Source organism: Physella acuta, unplaced genomic scaffold (assembly GCF_028476545.2).
Source record: "Physella acuta isolate Inbredline_101_S28 unplaced genomic scaffold, ASM2847654v3 ptg001578l, whole genome shotgun sequence".
NCBI lineage: Eukaryota > Metazoa > Mollusca > Gastropoda > Physidae > Physella > Physella acuta.
The window spans coordinates 44,270-64,413 of record NW_026733092.1 but is presented as its reverse complement, the minus strand read 5'-3'; the positions used below and the strand labels follow the sequence as shown (position 1 = coordinate 64,413).

General features: G+C 39.9%; 1 protein-coding gene across 2 annotated transcripts; it reads left to right on the top strand.

Moving 5' to 3' along the window:
• The first annotated feature begins 2,273 nt into the window (after positions 1-2,273).
• LOC131928976 (stromelysin-1) lies at positions 2,274-20,015 on the top strand. Of its 2 annotated transcripts, none has more exons than XM_059285160.1 (13): positions 2,274-2,740; positions 4,484-4,635; positions 7,369-7,544; positions 9,253-9,337; positions 10,184-10,332; positions 11,281-11,535; positions 14,371-14,404; positions 15,129-15,229; positions 16,017-16,196; positions 16,802-16,944; positions 17,233-17,387; positions 18,336-18,434; positions 19,468-20,015. In XM_059285160.1, the coding sequence occupies exons 1-13, from the start codon at positions 2,483-2,485 to the stop codon at positions 19,541-19,543; spliced, it is 1,863 nt and encodes a 620-aa protein (XP_059141143.1). In that variant the 5' UTR covers positions 2,274-2,482; the 3' UTR covers positions 19,544-20,015. The 2 variants fall into 2 exon arrangements, with proteins under 2 accessions (XP_059141143.1, XP_059141142.1); XM_059285159.1 differs by having other exon boundaries at positions 14,371-14,656.
• The last annotated feature ends 129 nt before the right edge of the window (positions 20,016-20,144 follow it).

Genomic DNA, 20,144 nt, shown 5'->3' with positions numbered 1-20,144 from the left:
TGCAAGCACAGTAAGAGAAACTTAGCTTCGCGATGACCGCTGTCGTTTAAATACGCATTTGTAATTTGATCACTAAGGTGTGACCGACGCATAACTATTGACTTTAGATGTTAGTTGTATTATGGAGGGCGGATGTCTTTATCGTAAGTCATGTCTCTGCCATCAAAGCGGGCGGCCACCTTGATACGAAGGTGTGTCTTTATTGTTATTTCATTCCCTTTGATCCAGTTTCATCCACCTGACATGGTAGGATTGTCTCATGTTTGGCAAGCCCACCTACGTTGTCTATCGAAAAATCTATTTTAACTTCACAAACTGTATTAGCAATCTTAATTTTAAAATGTTTAATGCAACATGACAAATTTATGCGGCAAACATTTCTTAAAATTATTATATAGGCCTATGAACAACATTAAATATAGTAAACAACGCCATATGACAGTCAATAAAAAAATGTTCAGATCAACTAAAATCATCCAATTTTGCTGTCAGATATTTTGTCTGAGATATTTTGTCTGAGATCATTTGTCCATGATATAATTTGTCCTGATATATTTTGTCCTGGTATCTTTTGTCCGTGGGATCATTTGTCCTTGAGATCATTTGTCCTTGAGATATTTTGCGTAAGATATATATATATATATACGGTAATTTAAATTACAAGGTATATTAAATAAAATATTACATCTGTTATTAATATACTTAATAAACTCACAATTTATTTTGACTAGATGGAGTTAGCATATTTCCCCGTTGGTGTTAAAATTTTGCTAAAATTAACAAAAAAAACCATTTCCAAATGGGGCCCCGGGCCATTGCCTATCCGGCCCACGCGTTTGGTCCGCACTGCTCTCATACTAGCATATTTCGCACACGTGTGAGCGCTACAAACATCACTTCAGATGAGATCACATGACCAACTTCCTATCATGGTACCGTGCAGTACCTCCCCTCACCGTCCCTCACCCCCCCCCCCCCCCCGGGCCAGATGTCCGCTAGAAGATGACATCTGTCACTCTGGGACCAGCCGACGATGAAACACTTGAGTACGTTGACCCCACTCTACTTCCCCCCTCGACAACAGTTTTGGACTCGGCAACTGTCGTTTGACCAGGTCCGATTCCATCATTATTCAATGATCTGGTGCTAAATATAGATCTCGCAATGGCACAATTAGTGCACAAAAATAGGTCAACCCCACGTGTTTATACAACATAGATTCCCCCCCCCCCCCTAATTGTTCCTGAAGAGGCATTTCATTGTTTCTTGAGTAGACTCCATATAAGACGGCCTAGTAACCTCGATAAGTTTTAACTCTTACTAAGAAGTAAAAAAAATATTCACAGATCAGCAATACATAATAACCCGCTCTCCTTTATTTCACAACTTTACGTTGCTTACGTTGGTTTCCTCGTTAAACGTTGCTCCATTTAGCGCTTAACTTCTCTATAGCGTCATCATAGAGCATATATGTTTTTGTATTCGTCTTTATGCTACAATTCACTAGTTCTTACAATATCACTTCTATGTCTTTGGTGATTTGTCTTTGCTTTTGTTCAACCCCATATAGTTCAACAACCGCATTGTTCAACACCTGTATGGTTCAACACCTACCACAGCCGCACCTCCTTGCGTATGTCCTAACCACAGCTTGAATCACCAGAAAATACAATGGCAAGAAATACAGTTTGTGTTCTGAGAGGAGAGGCACTCGGATAAGAACGATATTATAACTGGATAAATGTATTTAAAAAAACACAAATTTACCTGTGTAACGCATGCAATAAGGGAGGAAGGGGTGATAGTGAATTCACGATCACACATAAACAGATTAATTAAACTATTCCAAGCATTATTTTTAAAAAAAAAGTTTTTATTTTTTTTTATTTTTATTTTTATTTTTTGTAAATTGTGGTAAAAAATAATTTCTTGACTTAAACTTCTCTGGGGAGGGTGAAATAAGCTGAAAAAGTGACGTCATTTATGAACAATACCTTATTATCTTTGGTCTGTTCACAAAAAAGATGACACATATTTTTATAAAACAAATTTCCGTCCATTCATTATTCATAAATGAAGAAAGCTAGAAATTTAAAATTTTTTTTTTTAATCTACCAAAAATGTAAACACAAGATAAACAATCAACAATCTATAAGGAAGCGCGAGTCAGCTAGGCTATGACGTAGTAGGTCGTCCATGTTGAAATGGTAAGTGGGTCACTTGAAGCGTTGCGAGAGTATAAAACCCGACACATTCCTTTCTCAGCCAGTTGATTTACGCGGATGTAAAAATAAATCAAGTTCGACAACTTGTTTTATTGTGTTTTTACTTTCAGTATTACTAAGCTTCGTGTCAAAGTGTAGATAAAAAATTAGTTTAAAAGTAAGAAAAGTAAATAATCGTTGTGTTATTTATACATTTATATTTTGTGAGAGCTAAAAAGTTAATATAAAGAAAAATTTAAAAAGTGACTGTTTTTAAAATGATAAAGACGAATAGAAATCCAATGTTGTGCATACATTGTTTCGACAAAAAGTCTTCGTCAGAGAAAACACATTTGAAGATGGTTGTGAAAAGAAACAGTTCTATTTCATCTTGTTTGACTAAATTATCGGTTTTTAACTTATCATCGACTTTTATATGGTGTGTGCTGCTGTTTTCGTTATCGGCATCTGGGGTCATCGGGAGGCCAGAGGCTATAGGTCAACAGGCGGAGAAAGATGAAACGGCTTTTGTAGATGTGAGTATTTTTTTTTTTTACATTTTGGTGCGGGGATTTGGCGGGAGGCGGAAGTTGTAGGGGACAAAATTTCGGGGCGTCTAAGTTTAAGGGGACAGTATTCACGGGGCGTCGAAATTACAGGGTATCATTTTTTTGGGGGAGGGGGGGGGGGTTAAATGTCGGTTTTCCTGACAGAGTTTCTTTCAGGCATCTCTTCGAGCAGGGAAGGATGCACTGCCACCTCGAGGTATGTCACCCCCAATCCCTATAGAACGAAATAGAATTTATATAGAAAATATATACTTTTACCAGTGTCCGCCCCCCCCCCCCCGGAAAATGTTGACCACCCCCCCCCCCCTCGAAAATATCAAGTGCCCCCCCCCCGGAGAAAAAAGTCTAGAAGAAACACTTTCCGCCTCCCCCATTAAAAATGTAGTCCTCCCCCACCCACCCACCCACCACCCCCAGGCCGAAATAGAATTTATATTGAAAATTTATACTTATACCAGTGTCCGCCTCCAGAGTTTCTTCCGGGCATCTCCTCGTAGAACCCCTACCGCCGACGAAGAAAGTCTACCGCCCCCCCCCCCCCCCACGAAAGAAATGGAATTTATATAGAAATTATATACTTTTACCAGTCTCCGCCCCCCCCCCCCCAAATGTTGCCCCCCCCCCCCCCCCCCCCCCGAGAAAAAAGTCTGGAAGTAACACTGTCCGCCTCCCACATTAAAAATGTAGTCTCCTCCCCCCCCCCCCCCAAAAAAATGATTAAAGTGTCCAAACCCCCCCCCCCCCCCCCCTACCCGAGAGCGTCTGAAAGAGATACTGATTCTTGAGCTTCAAATGTTTCTAAATGTTAGAGATTTGGCGTGTCTGGGTTTCGGTGAGCTAAGTTTGAAATTGTCTTTAATAGATGGATTGTTTCATGGGCAGAGGAGCGGGGACTTCGGAGTTTTTAAAAAGACAATTTGTCAGGGGTTAATATGTGTTTTTTTTTGGAAGGGAGGGTGGGGGGGGGGGGGGGGAGTGGGGAGTCACAGATCTCGGGCAGCGTAGTTTCTATGAATCGGAATTTTAAGGTTAGGCAGATATTGCGGGGCGACGTGCAGGTGATGTCACGGTTGTGGGATAGTTAACTATGTGTGTGTGTGTATGTGTCTGTGTGTGTGTCTGTGTGTGTGTGTGTGTATGTGTGTGCGTATGTGTGTGTGTGTCTGTGTGTGTGTCTGTGTGTATGGTGTGTGTGTGTCTCTGTGTGTGTATGTGTGTATGTGTGTGTATGTGTGTGTGTCTGTGTGTGTGTGAATGTGTCTGTCTGTGTGTGTGTCTATGTGTGTCTGTCTGTGTGTGTGTCTATGTGTGTCTGTCTGTGTGTGTGTCTATGTGTGTGTGTCTGTGTGTGTGTCTATGTGTGTGTGTCTATGTGTGTGTGTCTGTGTCTGTGTGCGTCTGTGTCTGTGTGTGTCTGTGTGGTGTGTGTGTGTAGACACGAGTTAAAGAAGTCTTTACTTCACGGGTCGCGGTTTTCTATAAAGTGTATTTCTTTTAGAGAAGGGGAGAGAGGTAGAAGAGGGGGAGGGGGCGGGGGTAAGAAAATCCAAAATACAGTTTTTCCAATTAAAATATATATCCGTTTGAAACAATAAAACCACATAAAATTTAACAAAAGCGAACATTTTACCTAAAAAAAAAATAACACGACAGAAATACAAAAAATAATATAAACTTTTTAAAACATTCGTTTTTCTTTTTTAAACTCAGAACTATCTTTCGTCATTTGGATATTACCACCACAAAGACCAGAACACAAACACACATTCTGTAAGTGACAAAGGGAGTAAACTCGATGAACCCCGGGCAGATAACCCACCAAAAGTTATCCACACGGACGAGGAAAGGCGGCACGCTTTACGGTAATTTAGAATTTAGTTTTAACTTTGATTAATACATTCATTAATTAATATTCATTAATTTTTCCACGATGTGATCGGGTGGTAGGGTATACGCTAACTAAACCCGCAGTTCTGGAGTTCGGTTGCATGTTGTCAGGCAGGTAGGGTACCTGTCATTAACCAGTTAACTTTAGGTGGGGTACCCCATCGTATGCACGGTCCAAGAAACAGATCAAATAAATTTGAACTGGTTCATGTTTTATAAATGTAGGGTAAAAAAATTATAGTTCCCTTTTCGAATCTGACGGTACATAGGGCAAATGAAGTAGAGCTCACCTGTTTCTGTAACCTTGGCTTATTAAAAGATAGTGTGGCTAGCACTATGCCCAGCCGCCTTTACTTTCCTTAAATTGAGTTAATTAAGTACCTATTAGAGCTGGGTATACTAAGTGAAGTTCTAGTGACTTAAATCCGGATTCGAACTTGAGATTTTCGCAGTCTACCGCTATACCGCTAGGCCACGAAGTCCCATATAACTGTCAGGTATGAAATGGTATTTCACTGACAGATGATGTGCCCATTATCTGCCACCCCTCACTTATCCCTGCATACCCCAATCTATGCTGGATACTTTTGAGTACTCAGGTTTCGATCCAGGATCTAATGGGTTAACAACGTCTAACTCCTCTACTAGACCACCTCGTCAGTGGCGTAGCGAGGTCGGGTATCACCCGGTGCGGCACCTAATGGTGTCACCCCCCCACGTAACAAAAATTATATATATATATATATATATATATATATATATATATATATATATATATATATATATATATATATATATATATATATATATATATATATATATATATATATATATATATTTACTTGTAAGTATATGTATACTTGATGTAATTAATTCTTTTACCCTTCCCCCCACCACCCCGCGATTCTCAACCAAACCGTTTTCCTCAGGCATATTTTGCAACGTTGAGTTGATGTAACTCCCCCCCCCCCCCCGGTCACCCGACGGTGATTGCTTTAAACTGTGCTCAGATAATACTAACGATTTGTATCTATATTTGGTTATAAATACAGCTGGATGTAGCATGCTTTCTCTATCATTAACAGGTGTACGTCATGGTGTTAACCCCCCCCCCCCCCCCCCCCCCCCCACCCCTCTCTATTACCAACCGTGTCGGACTATTTAATTCACTCAAATTAATCATTAAATTACGTGAAATTATCATTTTTCTGTATTTTTATTGATATCTTTTGCCTTGATGTCAACCCCCTACATGATGTCACCCGGTGCGGTCCGCACCCCCCCCCCCCCTTACTACGCCTCTGCACCTCGCCCATATAAATAAGAAGTAAATTTTCGACCCAGTTTCAATCCAGGATCTACTGGGTTAACAACCTCTAACTCATCTACTAGACCACGCCGTACAAGCAAATGAGAAGTAAATTAGAGATCATCTCTGACTAACTTCTACATTAGAGCGCTCAAACTTCCCAGTGTCATTTCAAACACTTCACTTTATTCATAACACATTTCCACGAAAACACACGCTTTGTCAAGAGGGACACACAGAAAGTAAAATATTTAAAAACTCTAACCAGGAACTCACAGGCCACGCGGCCACGATTCAAATACAATAAAAACGTGACGGTAATTTTAAATTACATTCATCTGTTTCCTGTGATCAGAAAAAAATGCTGATACTGTTGACAAAGTAAACAAAGAACGATAGGTGGGACGAGGGCGGGGAGGGAGAGGGAGAGAGGGTGTTTAAACTACATTCGTTCAACAAATGTTTTACATGCTTACATGTTTTTGTGAGTCGCAAGACTAAGTCAACATACAAAATAAAATAAAAAGTAGAGGTAGTTGGCTACAAAATGCATTTAAAGCAAATTTCCGATAAAATTGTGTCGTTTTAAAAGAGTGCTGTTTAATGGTGTTGTCTTTGTTAACAATACATCCTGATTAACTGTATGCGCTTTTCACTTCATCATAACAAATCACTGTTTAATGGTGTTGTCTTTGTTAACAATACTTTCTGTTGATTGTATACACTTTATAAGAACAAATAAGTGTTTACTTGTGCTGTCTTTGTTAAAAATACTTTAAGCTTTATTGTATATAGATATCACCAAAACAACTAAGTGTATACTTGTTTTATCTTTGTTAACAATACTTCCTGTTTGATCGTACAGATATCACCAAAACAACTAAGTATAGGCCTACTTGTTTTATCTTTGTTAACAATACTTCATGCATGTTTGTATAGATATCACCAAAACAACTAAGTATATAGGCCTACTTGTTTTTATCTTTGTTAACATTACTTCATGTTTGATCGTACAGATATCCCCAAAACAACTAAGTATACACTTGTTTTATCTTTGTCAACAATACTTCATGCCTGATTAGTGTCATCGCCAGGTTATTTAGCGCCCTAGGCTAAACTTATTAAAAGCGCCCCCCCCCCCCCCCCCCAGCAATATTTTTCGAGCCCCTGTATTATCAGAGGCGTAGCGACCCTTCCCGGTGCCCCGGGGACAAACTTTCGATTTGCACCCCCACCCTTAAACTTTCAATTTATTTTTCCAACCCATTTTGGCGCCCCCTTAAGGACAGCGCCCTATGCGGCCGCCTAGTTCACCTTATAGGTAGCACCGGCCCTGTGCATGATTGTATAGATATCACAAAAAACCAAATGTAACTGTTAACCAATGATGTATTTGCAGACGACTTCAAGCTTTCTACAACCTCCCCCTGACCGGGGTGTATGACGCCGCCACCCAAAATTTGATGAAGGGGGCGAGGTGTGGGCGGGAGGACGTGAAAGACGATGAAGATGTGGAACAATTGAAACAGGACGGCAAAACAAGGAGGAAGCGCTACGCTGTTGCCAGATATGCAGGTATTGTTTAGCAGTCATTGTGTGTGTGTGGGGCGGGGGGGGGGGGGGGAAGGGGCAGAGGTGTAGTTAAGGGGGGCGGGAGGTCAGAAGCATAGCTAGGGGGTGGCGGGGGGGGGGGGTACATCCATGACATCACGTTTCTTGACGAGTTTTTACCTCTTCCCCACCCCCCCCCCTTAAATGATATCACACATCAGCTTACCAAACCCCCTAATAATTATAACAAATTTTGCAAACAAATCATTAGAATATTTGTTGCGTTTAGAAGCTTTGCAGATAAAGAAAATATAAAATGGTATGATTATTGACCTAGGTAAAAAAAAAAAAAAAATATATTTTCTACCAGAGGCGTAGCGACCCTTCCCGGCGCCCGGGGACAAATTTTTCGATTTGCACCCCCCACCCCCTCAAGATTTCGATTTGCACCCCCCTCTAACTTTCGATTTGCACCCACCCCCCACTCAAGATTTTGATTTGCACCCCCCCCCCACCCTCAAGATTTCGATTTGCACCCCCCTCAAACTTTCAATTTGCATCCCCCTCAACCTTTCAATTTATTTTACCAACCCAATTTGGCGCCCCCTAAGGTCGGCGCCCGGTGACATATGTCGTCCCACCGCCCCCCCCCCCCCCTCGCTACGCTACTGTTTTCTATCCATTGAGTTAGAATTAAAGCTGGCTTGTTTTGGTCTTGGTTTAATCTACGTACATGTAGGGTATTTGATAGTACGTTCTTAGAGCTCACTTAGTTTAGTAATGGTTGTTAGCTCAATACTGAAGCATATCTACATCCAGTGGCGTAGCGAGGTCGGGTGTCACCCGGTGCAGCACTTAATGGTGTCAACCCCCAGAAGCGTAGTGATCCTTCCCGGGGACAAACTTTCAAATTTTCGATTAGCACCCCTCCCCCCTCAAACTTTCAATTTGCACCCTCCCCCCCCCCCCACCTCAAGTTTTTCTCTATATATTTTGCTATTTTTTGCCTTGGTGTCACCCCCCCTAAATGGTATAACCCGGTCGGTCCGCCCCCCCCCCTCGCTACGCCTCTGCCTACATCTACTGTTAAGTAAAGTAACCTTTCGAACCTGACGGTCGATTTGGGCAAGTGAAGTAGAGTTCACCTGTTTCTGTGACCTCGGGTTATAAACGGATAGTGTGGTCATTATTATGCTAAGCCGCGTTTACTTTCCCCAGCGTGAGTTCGGTACTCATCAGCGCTCTACCTTAAAACCATGATTTTGTTTTAAAAAAAAAAAACGCCACAATAGGGGTCGTCCATAAATGACGTCACACTTGTTGGGGGGGGGGGGGGGGATGGGTGGTCCATAATTTGTGACGGTGTGTGATGAGGGGGAGGGGGGGGGGGGTCAGACGGTGCGACGTCACACTTTTGCATTATAAAAAAGCACGTTAGAAAACATAATTTTTGTCGCTATTTCGCGTTTTAGAAAACTGTTTTAATAAATTGTAACAGGAATTGATTAAAATACTCTATTTCGACAGAGTTCAGACAAGATTTGGAAAAATATCGATGTTTTAAGAAAAATTCTACTGCAATTTTGAGGGGGTGGGGGGGGGGGGGGTGGGTTGTAGGCTGAGATGTGACGTCATTTTAGGGGGAGGGGTCTGGCTTTTTGTGACGATGTGTGACGGAGGGGAGGGAGGGGGGAGGTAAAAATCGTCAAATGACCCCTTATTCTGTCTTCAGATGATACCATTGCTAAATGGAAAGCAGATAAGTTAACATGGAGAATCACAGCCCCTTCTAAACAAATCTCTACAAGTCAACAAAGGTAAGCAGGTTTTTTTTTCTAATTAATGAGTGTCACTAATTAAGATAAGATCACTACTCAACATGTGACCGATAACCTTTGACCTAGTTAACGTAGAGGATGATGGGAAGGACTGGACCTCTTTTGCGTCTGAGTTTGTTTTGGTTTCGTCATGCGCGGTTGGACGATTTTGATTAGACACAATACGCTCTTTATGTATGCAGTGGTATATTACTCTGTGTGGTATCTTATGGGAAAATCTCTGGGCTTAGAATATTGGATGAGGAGGGAGGGGGGAGAGGGAGGGGCTTTGGCTTGCACTCGCTGGGTGCTTGAGGCAAACGACAAAGTCCAACGCGACGTAACCTGGATTTTTTTTTTTGCGCAGTCATTCAGTGCGAATTTAGTACGCAGCGCAGTTGTCGAGCTAAGTTCAATGTAAACACGAGCACGCACACTCGCACACAATCACGACACTTGTATACACATTTATATACACACAATTTAATAGGTATTCGATACTTATTGCTATGTAAGTGTACAAATAAATAAAAACATATATATATATATATATATATATATATATATATATATATATATATATATATATATATATATATATATATATATATATATAGTGTATATATGCAACATACATACGTGTATAGCAATATATATATATATATATATTTATACATATATATACATTTATATATGTATATATATATATATATATATATATATATATATATATATATATATATATATATGCATCACAGGAAACAAATGTTGCAAAAATTAATAAAAATTAATATGGTTAAACTACATGTACGATGGTCTAATCTAATTCAAAATGTCTTCTCACAGAGATATCTTCAGACGGGCGATTGCTGTGTGGGGTAATGTGGTTCCGGTCAGGTTTGAGGAAGACAGGGGTACCGGAGAGCCGGATATCGACGTCAGATTTGTCAGGCGGCAGCACGGACCTTCGGACGATCCGGTCTTCGATGGTTCCAGTAAGTTTGGTTATCAGGTTGAACACTCTCCCCCCCCCCCCCCCCCAAATATTTTATCTCTTCCGACTTACCTCCCCATCCACACTCAACGTCCTCTCCATTTCTGTCTTCTCACTTCCAACCTCACTACCGCTAAATTTAGTCCTCTTATTTCAATCGTCTAATGCCATTCATCTAATTTTAATTGTCTATTTTAATCGTCTAATTTAATTCGTCTAATTCATTCATCTAATTCAACCGTCTAATTTCAATCGTCTAATTCAAACTTCTAATTTTTTAATAATCTAATATCAATAGTCTTATTCAATTGTTTGATTTCAATTCTCTAATTTCAATCGTCTTATCTCAATCGTCTAATTTCAGTCGTCTAATTTTAATCATCTAATTTCAATCCTGTAATAAAGAATCTAATTTTAACCGTTTAATTTCAATCGTCTAATTTCAACAATCTATTTTCAATCCTTAATTTCAATCCTAATTTTAATCGCCTCATTTCAATCAACTAATTCCGTTAATTTAATTTTAATTGTCGATTTCAATCGTCTAATATAAAATCGTCTAACTTCAATCATTTAGTTTCAATCCTCTAATTTCATTCCTAATTTCAATCGTCTAATTCCATTAAACTAATTTTAATGGTCTATTCTAATCGTCTAACTTAAAATGGTCTAGTTTCAATCCCCTAATCTCAAACCCCTAATCTCAATCCCCTAATCTCAATCCCCTAATCTCAATCCCCTAATCTCAATCCCCTAATCTCAATCCCCTAATCTCAATCCCCTAATCTCAATCCCCTAATCTCAACCCCTTAATCTCAATCCCCTAATCTCAATCCCCTAATCTCAATCCCCTAATCTCAATCCCCTAATCTCAATCCCCTAACCTCAATCCCCTAATCTCAATCCCCTAATCTCAATCCCCTAACCCCAACCCCCTATCTATTTTTAGACACCGACCGGGCCAATGTCCTTGCTCACGCCTGGGGCCCTCACGTGCAGCCCAAGGGCCTGAACGGTGACGTCCACTTCGATGAGGACGACACGTGGTCCAACACGGACACCCTGCTGGGCGTGGCCGTGCACGAGCTGGGCCACACCATGGGGCTGCTGCACTCGTCGGACAGCTCGTCCATCATGTACCCCGTGTACAGGGACTCGACGGTTCTCACGAGAGATGATCTGGATGGCATCAACGCCATCTACAGTAAGTCGGTTTGTCGCTTTGTCGGTTTGTGAGATATAGCTATTAATATTATCTACAGTAAGTCGGTTTGTCGTTTGTGATATAGCTATTAATATTATCTACAGTTAGTCGGTTTGTGGTACACGCATGTCGATGTCTTCAACAGTAAGTCGGTTTGTCGGTTTGTGGTACACGAATGTCGATGTTTTCTACAGTAAGTCGGTTTGTCGGTTTGTCGGTTTGTGATATATGCATGCGAATGTTTTCTACAGTAAGTCGGTTTGTCGGTTTGTAGGTTTGTGGTACACGCATGTCGATGTCTTCAACAGTAAGTCGGTTTGTCGGTTTGTGGTACACGAATGTCGATGTTTTCTACAGTAAGTCGGTTTGTCGGTTTGTCGGTTTGTGATATATGCATGCGAATGTTTTCTACAGTAAGTCGGTTTGTCGGTTTGTAGGTTTGTGGTATACGCATGTCGATGTCTTCAACAGTAAGTCGGTTTGTCGGTTTGTGGTACACGAATGTCGATGTTTTCTACAGTAAGTCGGTTTGTCGGTTTGTCGGTTTGTGATATATGCATGCGAATGTTTTCTACAGTAAGTCGGTTTGTCGGTTTGTGAGATACAGCTATTAATGTTTTCTACAGTAAGTCGGTTTGTCGGTTTGTCGGTTTGTGAGATACAGCTATTAATGTTTTCTACAGTAAGTCGGTTTGTCGGTTTGTCGGTTTGTGAGATACAGCTATTAATGTTTTCTACAGTAAGTCGGTTTGTCGGTTTGTGAGATACAGCTATTAATGTTTTCTACAGTAAGTCGGTTTGTCGGTTTGTCGGTTTGTGAGATACAGCTATTAATGTTTTCTACAGTAAGTCGGTTTGTCGGTTTGTGAGATACAGCTATTAATGTTTTCTACAGTAAGTCGGTTTGTCGGTTTGTGGTATATAGATATCGATGCTATCTACAATACGTCGGTTTGTCGGTTTGTGGTACACGCATGTCAATGTTTTCTACAGTAAGTCGGTTTGTCGGTTTGTGAGATACAGCTATTAATGTTTTCTACAGTAAGTCGGTTTGTCGGTTTGTGGTATATAGATATCGATGCTATCTACAATACGTCGATTTGTCGGTTTGTGGGATATAGCTATTAATGTTATCTACAGTAAGTCGGTTTGTCGGTTTGTGGTATACGCATGTCAATAATATCTATGGAAAATGTTTTTTTTTTTAAAAGGGGGAAGTATCACCTTGACAACGGAAAACTTACGAAAAAAATTCGCCAAACAAAACCTGTCATGCATTTACCCATACATTTTTTACCATAGTTATTATGATTCATCAGCTATAAAATAGCATAAAATTGAAGGCCTATGTATGATTAAAAAAAAATCTGACCATAATAAGATAATACGCATTAAAAAATTTAAAAAATTCAAATTGCATTAGAACCGTATGGTTGTTGTTCCGACCATAAATAATACTATTAAAAAACTTTATACCAAATTTCAAATACCTTGGTTAATGTGTTAATAAATTGTGAATTTAAAAAAAATGTTGCTTCTTTTAGTTCTACGTACACAGTTTTCCAACTTACAAATAGATCTTTCTTAACGTCATCACGATGCTACTGACAGTATTAATTGTCTGAATTAGGGAATCCCTTTGTGATGAAAATTGAAATTTATAGAATTTTTTTTTTTAATACTTTTATTTGCAATTTAAAACAAGTACAACATCAAATTCTTTACATAATTTCGAACATCAAATGAAAACGAAAGGTTTTGCAAATGTACATAATATTTACATGATGTCATGTATGTGATTTTACAAAATTGAAAGGCATAACAGTAAAGGGGGTGAAGGTCAAATGCTAGTGACAGGAGTCCGGGTGAGAAGTGGAGGGGAAATTGTTCAAAGATATAGAATTTTTTTAAACTATTAAAAAAAAAGAGAAGCAAAAACTAAAATTCCAGTGCTGTTATAATTCTATATGCCAAATGTGAAGTTAATTGACTAATGGTTGAACATTTTGTTTACAAAAGAGTAACAAATATGCAAAGAAATAATTATTTCTTTTTAAATATTTTTCTTTATACATACTTACGCTGACAATTATATGCTGCATTAAAGCTAATGACACGTAATTACTGCTATAAAAATTTGACAGCTGTAGGCCTCATAGTATTTTTAAACGATTTTTTTGTTTCTCTCCCTTAGTCTGGGTTGATACTGCCCCCTTAAAGAAGTCTACATTAGTTTGTAGTTTCGTATATAGAAATTGTGTGTCGGCGTGGTCGGAACTCTCCATTAGTTTGTAGTTTGGTATATAGAAATGGTGGGTCGGCGTGGTCGGGTCGGTATAGCTCACAGTGGCTAAACCGAAAAGTTCCGAGTTTGAACCTCCGGGTAGATATGGCTTCACAGCCAAGGACAACAACTCACCCAGGGGAGAAAACTCCAAAATCAAACAACTAATGCTAACCCGGCATTACTAGGTCACCGGCCAGGGTGCATGAGTTCCTAGATGAACTTTAACGGCCACGTGTTGTGACCAAGGCGAGCCACCAAGATGGAGGCATCCGGATGTGGTTAGGCTGTCAAGAGGGGTGGGCACCGCCATGCGATACTTATTCTCAGACACACCATTCTGTGGTGCCCTAACGACCCTATCAAGATTTAAGGGATGATTTAGATTTAGACTTTTAGATATAGAAATGGATATTATCTTCAGTAAGTGGGATTTTAGCCCATAGATGTCAATGTTATCTGAAGTATGTAGGGGTTTTTTTTTTGGTACATAGAAATCAATGGTTTTTATAAAAACTAAATTTTTTTTCAACATTTTTTTTTCTTTACAGAGTCCTGGCCAGAATCCAATCGCCCAACTACAAGGTACCCCATTTCTCATAGAGGACAGTGGACACCGGACTCACGATACCGGACCGACAGACCGGAAACACGATACCGGACCGACAGGCCGGACCCCCGCTACAGGCCGGAAAGACCGGACATAGGACACCGGACCGACAGACCGGACCCACGCTACAGGCCGGAAAGACCGGACCTAGGACACCGGACTGAAAGACCGGACGCACGCTACAGACCACAAAGACCGGACCCACCACACAGAACAGATTTACCTGGGTAGGTCTTAATGACGGTGACAATGCGGAACGGAAAAGTGCGCATTAAAAAAGTGCGCAATGGCATTTTATTTTTTATTTTCTTAAATCGGGCATTTATAGATATTATCAAAATATGTTAACATGTAAATTGTAGCATAAAAAAAAACTTTCCCACAAAATTGGACACAAATAAAGAATACTTGTTTTTTTTTTTGCGCATGTTTCTGTTTGCGCAGTTTTCCTTTGCGCAATATTCCTGTTTTCGCACTTTTCTGGGAACCCTTAATGACAGATTCAAACGACAGAAATGACAATAGTATATTAGCATGTTAGCATAAGTATAAACAGTCATAGTGGTATACACAAGCAAAATCTCATCTTCAAAATCTTGACTTTTTCAAACTTTTCATATGTTGCCTTAGCACTTAAACCTGTCCTACACCTTGAACTTATGATCTAACATCTACCCCCCCCCTCTCTCCCCCTCGCAGACGACCATTCTTCACGGTCAAGCCAGAGTGGGCCGTCACACCAGCCACGACAACCCCACAGGCCTTCTGCCAGGAACTTGACGTCAGCGCCGTGTTTGAAGGTGAGCAGACAATACGGTAACTTAAAAACTCGCTGGGTCACTTTTTTTCTCAAAAAACGAAACAATTAAAAAAGACAACTTGTTTTTTTTTTTTTTAAATTAAATTGACATTTTGTTGAGCTGTGATTTAACCCAGAACTTAAGTTAAAACGTAACTAAAATCTTTGCTTTCACTATTCACATGAATTTGTGGGTACGGCTAATCGGTGAAAACTACACATAAAATTTAAAAAAAAACTCCAATTATTAAACGAATTAAGCACTGGCCTACTTATACTGCTATCATTAACAGCAACTGTACATACTTTTTTTTTAATTTTATTCTGATCAACTCGAATGGTCGAAGCAATTTTTAAAAATCATTATTTAGGTCTTTTTTAGTTTTTTTCTATAGTACAGCTAATTGTTTTCTCAAAGAATCATCATCTTATCTGCTCCCGGTTTTGCCCATGACATAAGGGGTAGATGAAGTAGAGTTCATCTGTTTCAATGACCTTGGCATGCAAGGTGTTAATTTGGTCAGCATTATTCCCGGCCGCCTTTGTTTCTTGAACTTGAGCTTGTTACCCATCAGAGCTGGGTGGACTCGGGGACGTTCTACTGATTGAACCGGGATTCAAACTCGAGATTTTCGGTTTAGCAGTCTAGCGCTTTACCGCTAGGCCACACCGACTCCGTTTCTTAAAGAATAGCTGCATGAGATTATTGAATTCAATAAATATATCTTTACACCCAATCAATTAGGTATTAATTAATTAATGTAATTAAATTATGCCATTGTTCCCAGACCCAACGTCCAACAGCCGAGGGAACTACATGGCTATCACTGGGGAGAACGTTCACCATCTCGCACCAACTGGTGCCCTGCTGCGCACCACGAAACTCACTTCCGTGTACCCGGAACTTCCCGACAACATCGACATCGCCTTTTCCGTCAGAGAGACGGCTCAGCTATTCATTATCAAAGGTAAATGGTCAGCTTAGTTTCAGCATAATGGGGGTGGGGGGGGGGGGGGTGTCCAAGTTCTTATAATTAAAAAATAAATGTTAATTTTAACTTTTTTTGGGGTGGAGGTGGGGGTGGGGGGGCTTTAAAATTGAATGGGTAGAAACCTTTATTTACTCCCCACCCCACCCCCACCCGCAAACTGCCACACCGTCACAATCCTCTCACCCTCTAAAATGAAATGACAAATTCTAATCCCCCCCTCCCTCCGTCGTTCGTGATAGACACCTCCCCTCCCCCTCCCACCTCAATCATATCTGAGATGATTACGTTTAACCCTAACCCTGGCTCCAACCCTGGCCCTAACCCTAGCCCTAACCCTGGCCCCAACCCTTGCCTAACCCTGGCCCAAACCCTTGCCTAACCCTGGCCCCAACCCTTGCCTAACCCTGACCCTAACCCTAACACTAATCCTGGCCCTAACTCTAACCCTTACCCTGGCACTAACTCTTAGTCAATTGTTGACAATATTCATGACCCTTACCCTGTTCCATAACGACCCTAAAACAGCTTTACCATACACAAATGAAACTAAAACCTAAATGTTGACGTCATTTCCTCCGCAGGCAAGCAGATATGGGCCTACAGAAATAACCAATTAAAAAGCGGGTATCCCCGTTCTTTAGACGGATACAGGTTTCCGGAAACACCAAGATTCGCTTTATCGTACACAGAAAGCAATGGACGCTTAAGAACTCTTTTGTTCGGGGTAACTATTTTTAAAAAAATCATTTTCATAGTGTTTTTTTTTAATGAAGGGATAATAATTAATACGGTCAGCACTATGATCAGCTGCCTTTACTTTCCTTAATGTAAGTTAGGTAGTTATCCGAGCTGGGTGGACTCACTGACGTTCCACTGACTTGATTCGAACTCGAGACTTTTTGGTTAGTAGTCTGGCGCTCTACCGCTAGACCACCCCGTCCTATATTATACCGCATGATGTCGTAACATTAATCAAAGGCTAATTAAGCTTTAATTATGTGTCCCTCCACAGCAAACTTACTTCTGGGACTTCCGAACCGACAGAGAAGAGGCGTATCCCGTCAGTCCACAGCCAATAGCCAACAATGTGTATCGAACGCTCCCGCGTGACGTCATGTTTACCACCAAATGGACTGACGACAATGTGTATGTCGTCACTAGCAACAGGTGGGGGTTGGGCGGTTTCTGTCTGTTTCGTTGTAGAGTCGGGCTGTTTCTGTCTGTTTCGTTTACAGTTGGGCTGTTTCTGTCTGTTTCGTTGTGAAATTGTACTATTTCTGTCTGTTTCAATGTGGAGTCTCGCTGTTTTTGTCTGTTTTGTTTAGAGTTGGTTTGTTTCTGTCGGTTTCGTTTACAAATGGGCTGTTTCTGTCTGTTTCGTTGTAAAGTTGGGTTGTTTCTATCTGTTTCGTTGTAAAGTTGGGTTGTTTCTATCTGTTTCGTTGTGGAATTGGACTATTTCTGTCTGTTTCGGTGTGGAGTCTCGCTGTTTTTGTCTGTTTAGATGTGGCAATTTCTGTCAATTTCGTTTGGAGTTGAGCTTTTTTTGTCCGTTTCATTTAAAATTTAGGCGGTTTCTGTCTACTTCGTTGTGGAGTCTCGCTGTTTCTGTCTGTTTCGCTGTAGATGTGTTGTTTTTGACCACTTTGTTTAGAGTTATGGCTGTTTCTGTCTACTTCGCTGAGAGTTGAACTGTTTATTTCCATTTCTTTGTTTCATCTGCTTCAACCTATCACTTCTCTAAAGTACTGGTGCATTGGTTAGAAAGCCAACAACACAGCTAGATTGAACACAAATAGTAGTAGAATTTATATAACTTAAATCTGATTGATGTCCACATAACACAACAGGGGACGCTACTTTAATAAAGTGAGAGTAAATGACTGACATAGTTAGCTCCCTTGTATATTTTGACAAACAACTCTAACCAAATGTTACGATGACGACACTGGGTAATTCGTAACTAACAATATCTAACGGCATGTATTTAGTATAAAATGTTTGTAATGGGACGTGCAATTGCCAAAAAACTCTGGTCCTTAAGCTTCTAACCTAAATCCTAAACATGCGGGTTAATTACGGCTTCTAATACCATGTGATTTTTCTTCTTTCCAGCTACTTTATTTTCGACCCGCGGCAAGGGAAGATAACTCATGAAAAACCGTTCGCTGGTAAGCCAGCGTGGTTGCAGTCCTTGTGTAACAGTGGACATGGGTAAGTCAAAATTTTAAATTAAAAAAAAAAGTAAGCCTCAAAATTCATTGATAAATCAGTTCCCGATTAGTGGCTCATGCTATCCGTAGCTATGTATACAATCGTAGTAATTAAATACAGTTTTTTTTAAAATATGTTGTTAACGATAAGAAAAGTTAGCATTTTATATACTGGATGGTAACTTACTTGACTTCATTCTCTTAACTCCTTGTGGAGCACAGGGCCTCAACCATAGCTGAACATTAGCTATTATTTAGGGATCCTGTACTTCACCGGTAACACAAAATCACTTTAGGACACCCCCCCCCTCCCCTCCATAAAATACACAATAATTACAAGACCAAAACTTTGTACTTTAAAAGTTTTAGGATATTTACTACTATGAAGTTGAACCGCACAAAGTTAAAAAAAATGCGAATAAAATAATTCTAAATATAGATGAAAAGTTTAAATTGAAGCAAAATTTTCACAAATAGGTGATGTCTACTACTTTCATTTTAATAGTAGACATACACATTTAGCGAAAATAAAAAAATGTAAACACATTTAAAGGTAATGTTATATGACATAGCTTTATACCCCCCCTTACCTTAGTAAAAGACAATAAAATTACAGTCGATTAACTGCGTGTGTTCTCAGCCTTCTGTCCAAGGGGTTGGTGGGGGGGGGGGGAGAGGGGGGGGGGGGGGGGGGGGGGCTTGGCACGTCCACCGACCCCCGGACGAATTAGAAAAAAATGTGATTTGTAATTTTGTAATTGCAAAAACATACTTTAATCAGTGATCGCACACTTAAGAATTGTATGTGTCCTCCCGGAGAATAGCATTTTGTTTTGAAAGAAATCTTGGTTAATCTATGAGCACGATGTTAACGTTGCGCACGATCTCTTGTCTTAACAGCAGCTGTAGAAAAAATACGTTTAGATACGTTTTTTCTTAAAGGAAAAAAATAGTGTATGATTTAGATAATAATACTTATATGAAATAAAACGATAATTATACGAATAAAACACAACTTTTTTTCCCTTGAACAGATTGTCAACGACAGGCGTGCTAGTTCTCTTGATTTCCTTGCTAGCGTTCTTTACCTCAAGTCAAGTCAATGGCTGATAAAGACTATATGTTGTATTGATCGATTGAACAGTGTAAATCGGAAGCAAATTTCGTATTGTGCCAACTTGGTGTTTGGATTTTCACACGGTGTTGTGAACACATAACTCAAAGTTCACTGTGGCGTCATGGTCCAGAACTTTGAACTCAGTTCACAAAAGCACTTGTGTATAATTAACTTGCTCAAAACTCATAACGTCCCTTGTTTTTATTATGACGTCATTTATTGTCGTAAAGACGTCACTTGTTTTCTAAATGGCGTAACTCGGCTTACTTTATGCTAAAAAAAAAACAAGTATCCAGATTTTTTTGCTCCTACCTGCCAAGAAGCATTTCCCTTTGCAATATTAAAGTTGCGATTTTTAACAATGAACTATAGAGGGTTAACAATATTCAGCAATGCTAATATTTTTAATAGGCTACTATTATGTCACAGTAATTAAACTATAAAAAGATATTAATATTCCATAATCATTTATAGCAGGCTAGTAGTATTCTACAATCATTGAACCATTGTAGGCTTTCTATATTCCACAATCATTAAATTATATATGGCTATCGATAATCCACAATCATTGAACCACTGTAGGCTACAACTATT